The sequence below is a fragment of the Anoplopoma fimbria genome, chromosome 6 (genome assembly GCF_027596085.1).
Source record: "Anoplopoma fimbria isolate UVic2021 breed Golden Eagle Sablefish chromosome 6, Afim_UVic_2022, whole genome shotgun sequence".
NCBI classification, from domain to species: domain Eukaryota; kingdom Metazoa; phylum Chordata; class Actinopteri; order Perciformes; family Anoplopomatidae; genus Anoplopoma; species Anoplopoma fimbria.
The window spans coordinates 23,000,205-23,016,879 of NC_072454.1; the positions used below are offsets into that span (position 1 = coordinate 23,000,205).

The window sequence follows — 16,675 nt, forward strand, 5'->3', positions numbered from 1 at the left end:
ACACGGAGATGAAATCTGGAGGGTAAGGCCTGCTGATAAACTGACGAGAACTTCATCATCATCACTTTTATCCTCCTCCTCGCATCAGTGACCCGCATCCAACTCTAGATTCCACAGCTTATTGCTCTAGTTATGGCTTGGTTTATATTAAGGCGTGCCAGAGGGTTTAACAGGAGACTTGAGGGTATGTTTTCAGAGCACGGATACGAGTGCGCTGTCGAAAGTTTATACTTGTTGTTACTCAGTTTTGTTGCTTTCTTGTCCTCTCTCTGAGCCCACAGAAAGTTTTTACTGCCCCGTATGGCAGCTTACCCTCTCCCTCCTCCTGGGGGAGCGTCAATTATTCATAAGCCTTGGGTAGCTAAGTTGAAACCGATAACCCACATGCTATTTATACATCATTTCAAATGAACAAATACTTAACTGTGAAGTTCCAGGCAGCTTGGACGCGTCTGTCTGCATAGCTGCTGCGCACAGTGAGGGAGGTAAACTGTGGGTGAGGCTGAGCGGGCGGTTTGGGAGGAGAGCGGGGGTCATCTGCCCATTGGGGAGAGAGGCTGAACCAGCAACTGCTCACTATAGGTGGGAACTCAGAAGATGTTTTACAACCTTACTCAAAAACGATTTTCCTTTTCTTGAAAGAATTGCATTGCTCTTGATGAAAGCTGATTGCATACCAACCCCTCTCTTGCTTTATTTATCGTTTACGAGATATGAAATGATCGATATCGAGATAGAAGATTTTGGCCATATCGCCCAGCCCTAACTTGGACCTAAAATATACTTGGCTCAGCACCTTACAGACTGGCAATGAGGGCTTTATCCTATTTACACCGGTGGAGCCATTTTTTGGGCTCCACAGATTGAGCTCCCGTCCTTCCAGGTAAGTTTCCCAGCCGGACCTGCAGTTAGATAAACTTATAGCAATCACTGCAAATGAAGGTAGCTTGCTTTAGTTAAACAGCCTCATAGATTCCAAGACACAACTCAGGCCTGTAGCAGTGTGTTTTGTGTTAAAAGACTGTTCTGTATCCAGCATGAGTGTGTGTTTTAAATGCTTGGAATTTTGGAAAAACATCACATTAATTGGACTTTTAATGAAATTTAGGTTGTATGTATGAAATGGGAATATATGAAAGTTTCTTCACATTCAACATGGGTTGTACGGAGTCATATTTGATTTTATAATCAGAAATTTATGTTATTGCGTCAATGTTTCTCGGCCAGTAGTCAATGAAAATATTATTTAATAATAATAATTAAGCCTTTATTAGTCCCACAATGGGGAAATTATTTCTCTGCATTTAACCCATCCCGGAGGAGCAGTGGGCTGCAATGAAGCGCCCCGGGGAGCAACTTGGGGTTAGGTGTCTTGCTCAAGGACACCTCGGCATGTTGCCGGTAGAGGGGTTTGAACCACCAACCTTGTGGTTACGGGACAAGCGCTCTACCTCATGTGCCACAGCCGCCCATTTGAAGTGCTTAACAACAAATTCAACTTGAATGCAGTGGTTGGAGACGTACCGTTGGGACAAAGATATTTGGTATGTACTAAATGTTGAGCTTCTTGTCTCAGTGATCCCCCATCATTGTCTCTTTAACATTAACTGAACTCAAACATCCACACAGTCGCCCTAAACTCTGACCAAACCACATCCTGACTCACTGCTATAACCCCACAAGGGCTGGATTACCACATGATGGAGAATAAAACAAACAACTCACAATATTATATCATGGGCCAGTGTGGATTACACTTAACAGTTTTATTTGGAATATTAAGACAATGAAGCATAAGCCAAGCACCAAGAGTGACAGCTACAAGTGTCGCATCATACGGCTCTTAAAAATGAACAGGTTATACTGGAAAACAACAGGGTTTTTTTTGTCTCTTTGAATGGTGAAGCAGATACACAGAACAGACAGTGAAATGTGAACATGATTATGCCATTTACACGCTCCAAATCCTACCTGACATCAGAAGAAAAAGAAAAGGAAAAAGAAAAGAAAAAAAAAAGCGAGGAAAAGCAGAAGATAATGGAACAGCGATATTCGTCCGACGACAGCTTGGTGGCTGCTGCCCGGGGCTTAAGAGGGCTCTCTGTGATTGGTCGGAACGAATAAGGCGGTCTGGGAACACGGCGGTGCTGGGGAGTGACGACCATTAGTTCCCATCATTGTCAAGTCCTGTTGCCTCGGCAACCGACATCCACACAGCAACCAATGTGCACGTACAGCATTAAAGTGACAGAGGATTGCAACCATTGTTACACTACACTCCATTGCATATTAGGGAGAAGTAATAATGAAAAATAATAATTCTTTCATACATTTTTTTTTCTGTTTGCATATAGCACTTAACCCAGCTTTCTAAAATATATATGGGAACATGAACAAATGTTTAAAATATCTTTTTTGTTTGTCCTCTAAGAGCTGAAACCATGATTAGTACCGAGGTGGGTGGTGGTGGTGGTGGTGGTGGTGGTGGTGGGGGTAAGGAGTCCTTCATGCAGGGATGTTGCTGTAGTTTAGAAGAACTGCTAGCGGCACAACCAGCCCGACTCTCATCCAGACCGGACCCAGTGGTTTCTTGCCACAGAACGAGACTCTCATAGTGCAGCTAAACGGTGTCATACCAATGACAATGTAAGGTCAAAATAGTTTAATTTGCGGCTTTTTGTTTTTCCTTAAGAACATAGAATATGAATATACACGTAAACACCCATCATGCCCCCCCATGGGGTGCAGGGGGGTGACACAGAAAGGTGGTGCTGGCTAATTGTGGTCCATGTTTACACATCTCTTTGCTTAGGTTGGGGGGTTGGTGGGGATGTGTGTCGATACCTTGGGTAGTGCAGGTGCGAGTGATAGCAAAAGTGTGTGCAAAATGTATGTGTTCCAGACAGTTAAAGCACCACAGAAGAATAAAAACGTCTTTTCCATCAAGCTCCTATTACATAACTAATATCATTCATCATACATACAATGTTTTTTTTTTTTTGTTATTTTATTTCCCCTCTTCTAAATCTACGGGTATGTATGGCAAACATGTGCTACGGTTAATGTCGGATATTTCCCATGGGGAAAAACTGGGTTGAGAGGGTCCCGGGACTCTCCTCGCAAAGGGCCTGCCTGAGATTAAAGGGGGGGAGGGCAAAGAGGCATTGTTCATAGGAGTCGTCGTCGTCGCCCCTCACAGTCCACTCTGCAACCCTCCACTGAAACCCCCCGTGTGGCTCTGTCCATACACTAATACTGAGTCTGCGGTACGGTAGAGAACGCGGCTCCGTCGGCACAACGTGCCATGCCTGAATATATAAGTGAAATGGTTTTTTTCATGACCGCCGGCTTTTTTCTTAACACTCACGCAAGTCTCGCTCCAGTTTTGAGCTAAAAACCACAAAAACAGTGCTGTCAATAAGTATTTGGACAGTAGGACGTCTTCAGTTTGGGCTCTGTGACGCAGCATGTTGGTGCTGAAACACAACTAAAAAGGTTAAAGTTAAACGCTGGAGTTTTAAAGAGTGTTGGGAGCGTTAAAACTCCATATTGGATGTATAGAGGGGGGTAGCTCCTTCCATATGTAATACCCCAAGTTTAGTCAAAGCAGGCCAACAACGATCCTTAACATACAGACAAGACAACCAATGAAGTTCTTGGCTGTCATAGTCACCTGACCTCAAATGAGGGCGTTTTACTTGGTTAAGTCCAGAAAATAGTCCAAAATAAAGAACAAAGGCCTTGCAGGCCATAGAAGTGTCCGCTCATGTATACGCTTGATTAAATTCAGCGGTGATTGATTGCCACAGATGTTCAGCCAAACACTTAATGATGACGTAAGATAGTTAAGTTTCTAAAATAAAAATTCTTAGCATGTTCGCCAAATACGGATGCAAATTAAAGTTGTCACTCAGCCCAACTTCTTATTTCAAATCCAATATGCTGGAGAAAAGAGCCAACGCAATGGAAGAAAAACCTGTCGCTGTCCTAATACTTGCAGACTGCACTGTCGAACACAAATACGCAATTAAAGTGCTTTTTTTTCTCTTTTCTTTTTTTTCTTTAAACTTCAACAAAACCCCAAGCCTTCTCCGCCGCCGCAAACCGGAAGCCACGGCTCTCGGTGAGCCTGCTCCGTCTCTCCTCCTCCTCCTGGCTCCTTAACGTTAACTTTAGCCTGACATCGCCCTGACGGGGTTGGATAGAGAGCAGCGCGGGCTAGGACAAACGGGCCTTAGTTCACTCCACGCCACAGTCACCTCCACATCAGCACAGTGATGTTAGGGATGTGGCCAGATGGGGAGAGAGAGAGAGAGCGAGAGAGAGCAGTTGGATAATAAAAAAAAAAAAGGCCTCCCTCAGCCACACAGCAGCCATGAGGCAACACAGAGTGGCCCTTTTAGTACCCAGTAAATTTATATCCCCAACATGGTAAAATTAGCCTGTGATTAGTGCCTGCAAGTGGGGTGGGGAGCTGAAGGGAGTTGTTTGCTATTGCTAGGCAGTAGCAGGGACAGACAGGTGACAGTGAGCAAGATAGTGTGATGTGTATGGGTTTTTCAAATAGATACGTACTTCTTCTATTTGACAGTGTGGATGCTAAAAACTCCTGAAACACCAAAGTGCAAGCGACTCATATGTCAACCCCTATGTCCCTCCACTCAACACTCACTCCTGACACACATATTTAAGCTTTCCGAGAACAAAGTGCAGGGCGGTGGAAAAGGTTTGAGATGTCCCGTAAAATCTGATTGCAGATATGCAATCAGTAAAGAGGGTAAGAATTGGTTGGTGAGAATTGAGAAAAGTTGACCATCATAGCGACACAAATGATCTTTTAACGCCTGCATAAGAAATTGTCCTGTTTCCTGCCTGATAAATAAGTGAAAATAGGGTAATAGTTTGGCAGAGAGAAGGTTTTCAGCGATACATTTCAGGGTGTCTTTGTGTATTAGTTGACAAAGACGAGCAGTCTTACATACATGGACTTTCCCTGGTTTGTAAATCTGAAATATAATCATAACAACACCGCCGGGCACATTAAAAAGCTTAAGCCTACCGGTTATTACACAGCTGTGTCCGGGAGCTTTGGTCACAGGCTCAGATATTCACGGGCAAAGAAACACTTGACGTTTGTTCGTGATTCATCCTCACAGATGAGAAGGAAAATAACCTTTAACATGTGTGGGGGGGGGGCGAGGCATACACGCAAACTAACAAAATATGAACCGGTTTGAGAACTTTAGTTCAAGCTTTCTGGTGATCTCGTGTGCGTTTCAGCTTAAATATTTTTAATTTGACACATCACCTGCTGCGTCTACATGCTTTCCAGGAAATGATGTTTGATAGAAAACATGCGGTCAGGGAACCGCTCTGCTCGTCTCCACCCATCTAATCCTTCCAAATTCATGTCAAACTTTTTTTTTTCTTTTCTTCTTCTTCTTAAAAAAAAAAACAACCCAGGTAATTCTGTATTATTGTTATTATTACTACTAAGAGTTAGAACTAACACTGTTGCTGATGAATTGATGAACACGGGCAATGTCAAATTGTCTCCCGGTAAAGAGTTAACCTTCCTGCCTTCACATTGGGATCCGCACGTCAGGTCGCAGACACACAACCTGCACGTGTGAGAGCTGGACATCGATTCATCTTTGACTGAAATATGCTACAGTAGGGCTGGCATTGGACCCACTAACAACCTAATACTACCATACAGGCCATAATGTGGCGAGAGACTAACTCATGCATTAGTGAGCGAGAACAGATGCAACTAGTACAACTTATTTCAATAATCTGTCATCGCTGGAACCGATGTAGCACCACTGAAATTGTATCCGTTACAAAAACTTCCAACATGCACCATGTAGGTGAGCTTACAGCTGTTATTATTCTCTACAGTCTCATTTGATGGCATCTGAGTAGACCAAGTTGAAATAACTCCTGCTGCAGGTTTTGGACAATAAAGCAACTAATTAATATGGAACGGGATATTGGTTCTCTGAAAGGCACAGAGGTTACACTTATTTCCTCTTCACACTGAACAAAAAGGAGAAATGACCGACTGTTGTGTTGTTTTTGTCCCGAGTAACACAACTAAAACCATTCAGGTTACATAACTAAAGCTCTCAGAGATATGCCAACCTCTCCAGAGTCGAGTGCTTAGAGCTATAACTAGGGACTATAAATGCAACCGGGCGATGGGGGGGGGGGGGATTTGTTGCGGGTTGAGGATTTATGGCTATAAAGTTGGGGATATCAACTCCAAAGAAAAGGCTACATCACCTCTTTCCTGTTGATGACACAGTGATCTTCATTAAAAAATAAACACATTTTAACATGGTTTCATAAAAGAAATATAAATTAAGGTGGAAGAGGGTACAGCAAACTAATCATGGGAGTTGTAGTTCACTAATTTAACAAGCAGATTCTTGTTCAGTCTTTGAAGTATTATTAGAGGTGAGCGGTCAGCCCATTTCCAAACAGGGCTGAATAGCTCAAGCAGATCACATCACAGTCATGCTTAAAAGGACACTGGGATTTTAGATTCTTTTTGTCTTCACCTACAGCTTGTCACGCGTGCCCTCGGTTCCTCTGAGAAGACTTGTTAGCATTCCTTACTGTAACCAAAGTTCAAAGCAATCAGCACCAATGTCACAAGTGTCTGGTGAAGATAACTGGGACACGCGTGGCAGAAGCTTTCTGTACTCCAGATGCCACCAAAAGATACCAAATGAAGGTCGAGAGGTGCAAAACGCCGTAACGCAATTCCACAAAGACACCGGATTGCTCAAAAGTTTACCCTGGGAGCTAAATTGCATACAGGATGAAATGAACAGTGTGGATATATATATGCACAATGAAAACCTGTCAGTCCGCTGCGACAACTGCAACTATGGCAAGAATTGTTAGGAGGGACAGATTGTAGGAAAATATTCTGTTTTTAAAGCGATGACGCACAGTGGGAATAAAGTTGACACGTTCCGCTTGCTCACTAAATAGGACACAGTAGACGGATTCATCATTCACCATTACTGCTTAAGGAGGAACTACTGGTTTTTTTTTTTGTTTAAAAAAGGACTAATCTATAGTCCTTACAAATCAACTTCATTTTCCTGATGTGCTGTCCTGAACTCTGTGGACCCTCTCAGAATCTGTCCCTGGCTTAGCTGATGCTCGTGCGTGCAAAGAGATGGCAAAGAATGTGCCTTATGGAGCTCCATCCACGGGACAAGCTCTGACTGCAATAAAACAATAGCATCTCCAGATGCCCTCTCAACCCACACACACACACACACACACACGCACACGCACACACGCACGCACGCACGCACACACCGTAAAACCCTCTTGGGAAGGTGCTCAACTAGGTGCTTTAGCTAAGGAAGAAAACAAAAAATAGAGAAAGCACAAAGTGAACTGTACAATGTAGCCATGTGGGCCTAAATAGCAATTTGGGATGAATATGGGGAGGCATGCAGGCAGGTCTACAGGCAGGGTGATGTTGTGGGATCAGGCAGACATTTAGCACAAAGCAGGCGAAAAAAGACACAAAGCACTGATATTTGTGCCTCCCCTCCCTGTCAAAACAACCTGTTCAACACAAAAACATGTGCTTGCCAGACAGCGTTATACTGAATATAATCATATGTATTTTCTGTGATGTAAGTAATAACTAAAACAAAGATTAGAATGAATCTTGTATAGCTTGTTACATTTAAATCCATCCCTCGCCAGAAAGAGGGCCATATCAGTATAGCGTCTAATTGGCTTATGAGGAATTTTTTTTTTTTCAAGTTCTGTAATCCTCCTGCAGTGTGTGTACAGGCAATGGAGAAGCCCACCCTATTTGACCTTGAGTGGCGGTTCCCTCTCCAGCCAGCGAACTCGTACTTTCTGTTTATAGTGATACTCCTTGAGGAAGTCCTGCAGGGCAGGGGGCAGCGGCAGTGAGCCTATACCATCGTAAGTGGTCCAGCGGCAGATGGCGGCTCGTGCCAGGTGCTGCAGGCCAAAGGGAAAGGTCCGATGGAGAGGCGCCGTGAGCAGCGGTTCAAAAAACATGCAGGCGCTGGGGTCCTTGTAGTGCTCCAGCAGTCCTGTGACGGTGGAAGAGTGGAAAACACAAGGGTCGTGGGCGTCAAAGCTGAAGTTGTGGTTCCACTGCTCGATGCGGGCGTGCAGTGAGCGGTTGTAACGGCGGAAGCTAACGGAGAAGAGGTAGTCCTCCTGGGCTGAGTCGCGCAGAAGGAAGGTGCCCTCGGGCCGTCCATCCAGCAGCGCCTCGGCCTCGTAGCGGTCCATCACGCCCCAGTAGCAGGGCAGAGCTGTGATCTGCAGTAGGTCCGGCACCAGGCAGTGGATGTAGTCTATCTGAGTGTGAACCTTCCAGGGCCCAGGCTGCTGCTTGCTCAGGTGACCGTCCCCAGAGGCGTGCCTCTGCTTGGGCCGCCGGGCCTGCAGACAGAGGGTGGTCGAATCCTCCTCAGAGTCACAGTCCTGGGCTGACGCTGCAGCCCCCAACACCGGCCCACAGGCCCCCGATGATCCAGCGGCCACAGAGCTGCTGGCCACTGAGGCCCGGCCTTCCCCGGAGGCCTCTCCTACGCCAGGAGCCATCTTTGGTCCCAGTTTGTAGAGAGAGGAGCCCGGCACTGAGGCCTCCAGGGTGTGGATCTGTGCGTTAGGTGGTGGGTCCACACCTTCCTCGATGCTAAGTCGGCGGCGCTCGCGCAGACGTTCCTCCTCGTCCTCGGGAGATGGGTGGGCAGGGTCAAAGGCGTCCAGCAGGGCAGTGGAGGAATGCGGGCTGACCGGCGCCGTGTGTTGCTTGATCAAGTGCCACTTGTGTGCAAGGTCTGAGCCTGGCGGGAAGGGGCAGGTCTCCAGCATGAGCTCCGTCAGGTGAATCTTCCGTTTGGAGGTGACAGGGTTCTTAGATGAGCGGGTGCGTCTGCGAGCAGGCAGCGGTAAGCACAGCCCCACTGTATCGCTCAGCCGCTGGCGCAGAGACCGAGCGTTCAGACTGCGTCCTCCGGATACAGAGTCGCACATCTCCTGGATGGAGCTGACCCCGTAACGCCTGTCCCTACGATTCCCGCTCCCCCGTAGGCGCCCAGACCGCCTATCTGCCTCCATAGAGCTCTGGGTTTTGGTGGAAAATGAGTGTTTTTTCTTGCCCCCCCATGGGGCATGACGGGAATAGGAGTCTCTCCGGGCCATGGGAACGCCCCCCGATCCCCCCCGCACATCCTCAGTGTCCTTGTCGATTGTAATCTCCACTATCTGAGGGATGTCCGACACACAGTTGTGGTGGCGGCGTCCCACTGTTGCCATCGGCACTGGCAGGAGGCTCCGTGATGGGCTGGAGGCTCTCGATGCCAGTGCCTCACCTGAGCTGCCTCCTTGGCCAAGATCCACCACACAGTGGACCGCATCGGCCTCCGCCCTGCTTTCACTGGGTCCTGAACTGTTGTTGTGGAAGAGAGTCTGGCATTTGCTCTTCAGGTTGCTCCACATGTTGCCCACTTTCTTCATCAACGGGAGCCCCCGGGACCTTAAGATGACAGGAGACAAAAATAAGGAATCTCGCAACAGCAATTGGCGCTTACATTTAACACCAAGGCACAAGCTGCATAAAGAGTGTCCTACATTTAAATTCCCCAGACTACTGTGTATCTAGTAATTTGACATGGCGAGAGTGTAACGGGGCTAAAGTGTCTGAGAGGTGGCTGAGCTTGAGTAGTTGGAACAGCGGAGCTAGGAGTTGCCAGGCAGACGTGCAGGGACACAAGGCCACAGCTATAAATGAACCCAGGATCTGCTCACAGCTGATCTGCTGGTATGTACTGTATTACAGAGCCAGTCTAGACCTGACCAAGAACTTTCCCTGTAACAGCAGCAGATAGGGCAGATGTACATGCACATGCACACTCACATATGCCGCTGATTTATTGCTGTACTGCAATTTGACAAGGCCTTGGAAGTAGTATCATCGAAATGCGTTCAAATGATGCAAATTTTACAGCTAACCAAGCTGCCACAGGTAAGTTGTCTGCTAAACACGAAACTAAGTGCAACGTTTAAATTCAAGTTCAGACACCGTTTATACAGCGATTGTGCCGATAAATCCGATTTTGAATGACTCGCCAATATGCAAAATATCCAAAACCAAATACGTTGCAAGTCTTCACACTTATAATTGAGCTAGTTTTTCCTACAAGTGAATTAAGACCCCGGGTTTGGACATTTATCACTTGAAGTAATTATAACTAGAGATACACGATTGATTAGCCACCGGACGAAACATGTTGCTTTTTTTTCACCTGCCAACCTCTCTTTTAGCCTATTCCATTTTTTGTCGGTAAAATTCACCCTTGTTCCAGAGAGGGTTTTACGTCGCACAAACAGAAACGTCCCAGCCACACACCTAACACGCTGTCGGTGTGGAATAGTTATGTGCAGGTGGAGCAAGTTCGAGCAAGTTCGGGTAAGCTAACAGAAAGATCGCGCGCAATACTCCACCTCTTATCTCCCTTTCTCGGCCATTCTCTCTCTCTCTCAAACACACAGGGCTTGAGGCTTAGTACTCGTCTCAGTCCCAGTGACAATTGAGATACAATAATGCATGAAGTTGGCAGTTTGCAGGCCGGGTCGGGTTCATGTCATTGATTAACGCATATTTTTGCAGGTCGGGCAGAGCGGATTGGCTGACAGGTCGGGTGAGTGTGGGTATTAAAAAACCCTGACCAGCGCATCACATGGAGTGGACGTTTTGATGTAGCCTAAATGACATTAGATAGATATGTTGCACCTGTAAAACATGTTTGACAAAGTGGAATATATTGCATTAAATTTTCAGTTGGATTTTATTTGACCAGTAACCTAAAGCACTTTTGTTTGGGTGAAATTGAGAGAAGGTCCTGTAGGTGCAATTCTGGAGAAAATTAAAAGTTAATATGTTATTATGAAAATACTAATTGAATTTCAAGTTTCAATGACAAAAAAGTTACACAAATGTTTGTCTAAGCTGTCAATTATAGTTCTTTGAAAAAATTGCCATCAGCCAAGAAAATTGCAATTGGTGCAACTGTAACTGATATTATTACGACCATTTCAATGAGTAAAAGTTGGAAGCGGCACACCATACATACATATAAGAACATGCTGAATATTTAAATCCCTAAACCTGTCTGCATTAATTGCATGTGCCATTTACCTAGTTAAGGTCCACAACAAAAGGATGTGGGACCCTCTGTAGCTGCTCTCCCTCATTCACTCACACTTCTTCTCCTTTCCATCGATCTCTGGGCTAAAAGCAGCTATCAAACTACGACCTGCCAATAGAGGGACGTTGGCCTTGTAACGTTCATTAAGATGTTATGGATCTGCACAGTCAGCTACGAGAGACAAGGGTTCTGTGATGCACAGGAAACCAGACTGGTGTTTAAGCACATGACTGATTAAGTTGATTTGCTGAGGGCAGTTCCAAGGCTATCATTAACAAACTCATGATGTCTGTGGCATCCCCTTTTATTGACCTGCTCTGTATTCACAAAAGATGACGTCTCTCCACTTGAAAGACATTCGATGTGTACATTCCACTACCAAAACAGCCTGTAATAAATATATAGTTCCATGAGAAATGATCTTATTCACACAGTTAAGCTAACTCACCAAATGACTCATTTACTGTGGTTTATCTCCTGTTCTGTGCTGCATGTATATTTGCACAATAAGCCTGAGTGTGTGTTTAACCCTCTTTGGATTGTTGGCCTAGCATTAGCAAGTGCTAATAAATAAGCATAGCTAGCTTAGTCTGCCGGGCGTTCCTCTGCTAGAATCTCAACTAGGTCTTAATGTTTCAGAACTGTGTTTAAAAATGTCAACTCTGCTATAAACAATGAAGCCAATGTCATCCCTGCCACACATTTACTCATTTACTCTCTCACACACAACACAACACAACACAACACAACACAAAGACAAACACAAACACACACTACTCTTCAGCTAGGTGTTAAGTGCTGAAAGCTATGGCAAGGAGTTTCTTTGCAACTAGATTTGATCACAAAATTATGATTTCTGATGCATTGGCATTTGATTTTCATCTCCTGGGATAGAAAATATCAGATGAATACCGATACATTTTAAATCTCCCTAATTTAAGAGTGTGAGTCTTGCTGTTGCTATCACTTGTGGTGTCATAGTGACGGTACGCCGAATCTGTTCTCCAAGGTCTGAAACATTAGGCAAAAACCGTCAGAGCTTTAGTCAGAAAACTTGCAAAGACCTATTAATCAAACGTTGGTCATACTACCAATCAATCATTAAAAATGTATTAAGTTATTAAATGTGGGTTTTTTTTAAATATTAAAGCATGAATTAAAATGGCATGGCCTATATTCTTGGTATGCACAATTAAATAATTACATTTCTGATTTTAATACCAGAACAAAAAGCAATTACTTGAAGATTTCAACTGCTCCTTTTACACATGGCCTTACGAAATTCAAAAGTTGTATTATTTATTTTTATGATTATTGTCAATTGGTCATTGATTAATTAATGCATTTGAAGAACTATAGCTTTCACGGTCCCCGAAATCCCGACGACAGGCTTTCTTCTAATTTATATAATTGAGTTGTTAAAATGATTATACTGGGAATAGTAAAATGAGGCCGTCACCATGAACTGGTCAGATAAAGCGCTGCAGGTAGGGGGGCTGACACAATTTCTGGTGAACTCAAACCTGCAACATGTCATCATGGTAAGCAACACCTTTTATTGTGCCATTCCTGTTGTATGGAAAACAACTGGCACTGTGCCCACATCACAGGCTCTGATCATTCCAAACGTAATTGCAAGTATCCACAGTATATGGAGCCTCAGCTGTTCTAGGGATGCGCAAATTATGCCGTGCCAAGTTGCCAAATGAATAAGCTAATGTTATTCAAGCTGTTACTTTAAAAAAGGAACAGTGTGTTGCATTTAGGGGCAACTATTGACAGAAACGGAATATAATAATAATTATGTTTTCTTTAGTGTATAATCACCTGAAATAAAGAATTGTTTGAATGAGCCATTTATATAAACATACGGAACAGGGCCTCTTTAAGGAGCCAGACACCAGGTTTGTACAGTAGCCCAGAATGGACAAAAAACCTAAACACTGGCTCTAAATAAATTTGCATTTACACACTGGCCACCGTAGTTCTCATACACAATTTGCTCTTTTGATAATAGAAAAACAAGCATTTGATGGTTCTCAAATGTACGAATTTTCTAAACACTTATACTTTTATTTTGCCTTTGCACTGTAATATTTGTAAATTAATTTAAAGGTTCAGTTCAAAACTTCTTACCAGCCACTACACGGTCTGAGTGATGATTGAAATTCCTCGAAATAAATTCTTATAAGTAGGAGTTCAATGCACTTCTTAATCATTGTTATTATGAGGGTGTGTAAACCATCTAGAACATATAACTCAAATCTGCTTCAGAAAAAATAACAAGCATAATAACTGTAGTTCTACCTAAGTTATTCAAGTGTGATTTCAGTATAGTGGCTTAATCGCATGATAATAGGTTTGACTTTTCTTCCCTCAAAGATGAACTGGAATTGTGAGGCTAACATTATATCAGTTACATCTTGAGAGGCCGGATTTTCCACCCGGGTTGGTGTGTTTTATCCCTTAGCTAGCTTTTCACCTTAACATACAAACAATGAAAGTTCCAGTGGCCAGGACACACATCTATAAGGGCCCAGGGTCTCTAAAACTTGGTTAATTGTGCCCAAGCAGGCTAAACACAACTTTATTCTTATGACTGTTGCCTCAATTTAATAACTATGTATAAGCAATAATATTTAGGGTCCCTAAACAGAAAAAAACAAACATGCTACCTAACAAGCCGTTACCACACTAGCATTACACAAACATAACATAAACATGTTCTTGTCAGACTGTTTTAGCCATTTCCACTTGTACAGATCTAGATGGCTTTACTTTGAACTAATAATAAATGGCAAGGATTCAAAAGATAAGCAAAGAGACAGAATGCTAGGAGGTGTACCATGATTATATGTATGTGACTTACTACAGATAAGAGGAAAAATCTGCCAGCGTCTTAGTTAGCTAATCTGCCATGTGTCCTCGTTAGCCTGGTTACATTCTTATTAGACGTCAAAAGAAACTCTTGGAGCTATCGAAAACAGACGCCAGTGGTAGAATAGCAGTAATCATATTTGTCCCTACATGGTTACATTTTCTTTTTAAAAGGTGCTTCGCTGCAGCTTCTAATGATTTTTAATTCTTGCTCTAATCACTTCTGCAGCATAATAAACTTATATTAAGTTAAAATGCCACACACTGCTGGGGCATATCATATTGCATATACCCACCTAGAATGAACTCTGCCCAGCTAATTCAAGATTGATTATTTAAAACTATTGTCGCCCTATATAACTCTCTACTACTGTTGCCATTGTTAACACTGGCCACACCAAGAGTGCAATCCAGTCCGTAACCATTCACAGCCGCCCTGAAACAGAACTAGGCTACTTCTGCTCTCCGGCAGCCCAACACACCCATTCTCCTGGGATCATACTCATCTAAGAGAGGGCTGTAGAGAAGACAAGATTAAGGGAGGACGCCTTCTCTGCTCAGACCAGACCAGAGTTAATGAGATATTTGCAGCGTTTTGCATTCTGAAAGATATGTGGGATGGCGGAAAGCCACACAGGGACTGTAAATGACTGATAAATCATACTGATTTTTCCTGCCATTCAAATCTCAGCAAATATTAAAACTTTCATTAGACATGTTATTGGGGTTTTTTTTTTTCCCCTGGGAAGAATTAATTATTTTGGGAAAAACAAAAACGTTTTAAATAGAGGCAGAATATGCACAGCCAAATATATACCTGCAAAAACTATTTTTTGTTCAGCAGTGCAGATAATTATTCTGCCCTTTTCTTAGTAGTTTGCACTCAGTAGTTAATCAAAGAACATTCAAGTACAACAGAAAACTAAGTAACTTACATTAGATATTTAAGAATAACTGGGAAAAGACACATTAACTCGAAGGATAAACTCTTTACTACATTAAGCCATCCCTAAAATAACGTTACCAACACTGCCTTCGTTTGAATGTGATCCTCTCATACAGATTGACGTGGCTAGTAAAGTTTCATTATACTGACGTTTAACGTTATTATCTTGGCATATTATAGATACCAGCAACTTCATGCCAATAGAAAACACACAGCAGTCGAGCTGTACCGTTATTATAGCTGGTATATAGAAATGGTTGGAAGGCCTTTATGTTTCTGGAGGCCCCACTTCTCCTGATCCCAGCCCGGTGAGCGGACCTGCTAACACGGCCGCGGAGGCAACGCTAGCTGGGCTCAAATGTGGCAATGTGGTGCTTTCATTTAGAAGTACATTTGTCACAAACATATCTGAAACTGCCCTCTATTGGTTGTCAGCAGCTATAAGCTACCTTAACGCTAAACGCAGACTGCTTCGCTAACTTGCAGGCTTACGAGCTGTCAAAAAAAATGCTAACTGTTAGCATTTCCTAGAATGGGAGTTTCAAGCGTTTTGGGTTAGCTTTGGGTTAGCTAGCGCTGTTAGCATGTTAGCTTGTGAAAACAGCGACTCGCAAAATCACACAAATAAATACATAAAGCGGTGCTGGGTCGCTTGGAGATGTTTAGCAGAAACACGTTACATGAATGACAGCTGGCGGTGTGTTTGTGTGATCCATGTCTTACCCGTCCGCCTCCTGAAGCCTATTCAACAGCTCTCTTTGTCTGCAGAAAATGGCTATTAAGAGAAGTCAGGCATACATCCCCTTTGCGGACCACGGTGTTGGATGAAAGCACTAAAGGTACGCGGACACTTGATGGTATCATCCCGATTCTGTTGAATGTAATGAGTTAAATACGGATCAAACATATTTAAAAAGCTAACTCATTCGTTGAGCCGTTCTCCGTCATGGGGGTCTTCTTTTCTGCCGTGGTCGCTGCTGCTTCTAGCAGCCAATATGACGGCGCTCTCAGCGGACAGAGAGCCGGAGAGGCGGACGGTGTCGAGCTTGAGGGGAGCCGACTGACAGCGGCTCAGTCCAATGGAGGAGGGGGAAAACACGGCCATTTCCGACGGAGCACACGGATAGGGAATGCCCCGGAGCTGGATCCGCATGACGGGCGTCTCGTCTCACCAATGAACGGGAGAGGAGGACGGGGCTCTCCGCTGGCAGCTACTTGGAAACGTGGAGAGGTGACCTGATGCTGGTGGTGATCACTGGCTCACCGACTGATGTCATCCAGGTAAGAGAGCCCGGAGCAAGGCCCGGTGATGGGAGTGAGGGGAACTCCAGAACGAAGTAAAAGCTGGTTAAATTCAAAATGATTTCATTTTGTTGAGATACAAAAGTCAAAAAATATTACAATAATCACACTATTTTCACCAAATTCCCCCCAACCCTCCTATTATTATCATACCAAAGGTTGGGTTTACCAATTGACCAAGACGAGGCCCCTTATTTAGGAAGGACCTTAGTTATTTCAGTTTTGTGCTTCAATATTTCATATTCAAAAAATATTACAATAATCACACTATTTTCACCAAATTATTATCATACCAAAGGTAGGGTTTACCAAGACGAGGCCC

At 43.9% G+C, this 16,675-nt stretch overlaps 1 protein-coding gene across 1 annotated transcript; it reads right to left on the bottom strand.

Annotated features, from left to right (window-relative positions):
• Positions 1 to 1,743: 1,743 nt before the first annotated feature.
• socs5b (suppressor of cytokine signaling 5b) lies at positions 1,744 to 16,254 on the bottom strand. Its single transcript, XM_054599984.1, has 2 exons — positions 15,775 to 16,254; positions 1,744 to 9,556 (listed from the first exon to the last, which is right to left on the bottom strand). Exon 2 carries the CDS (start codon positions 9,535 to 9,537, stop codon positions 7,846 to 7,848), a length of 1,692 nt encoding a protein of 563 aa, XP_054455959.1. The 5' UTR covers positions 9,538 to 9,556; positions 15,775 to 16,254; the 3' UTR covers positions 1,744 to 7,845.
• Between the last annotated feature and the right edge of the window lie 421 nt (positions 16,255 to 16,675).

Coding starts and splice junctions, on each gene's coding strand:
- socs5b (XM_054599984.1), bottom strand. CDS start 9,537: ATGAAGAAAGTGGGCAACATGTGGAGCAACCTGAAGAGCAAATGCCAG.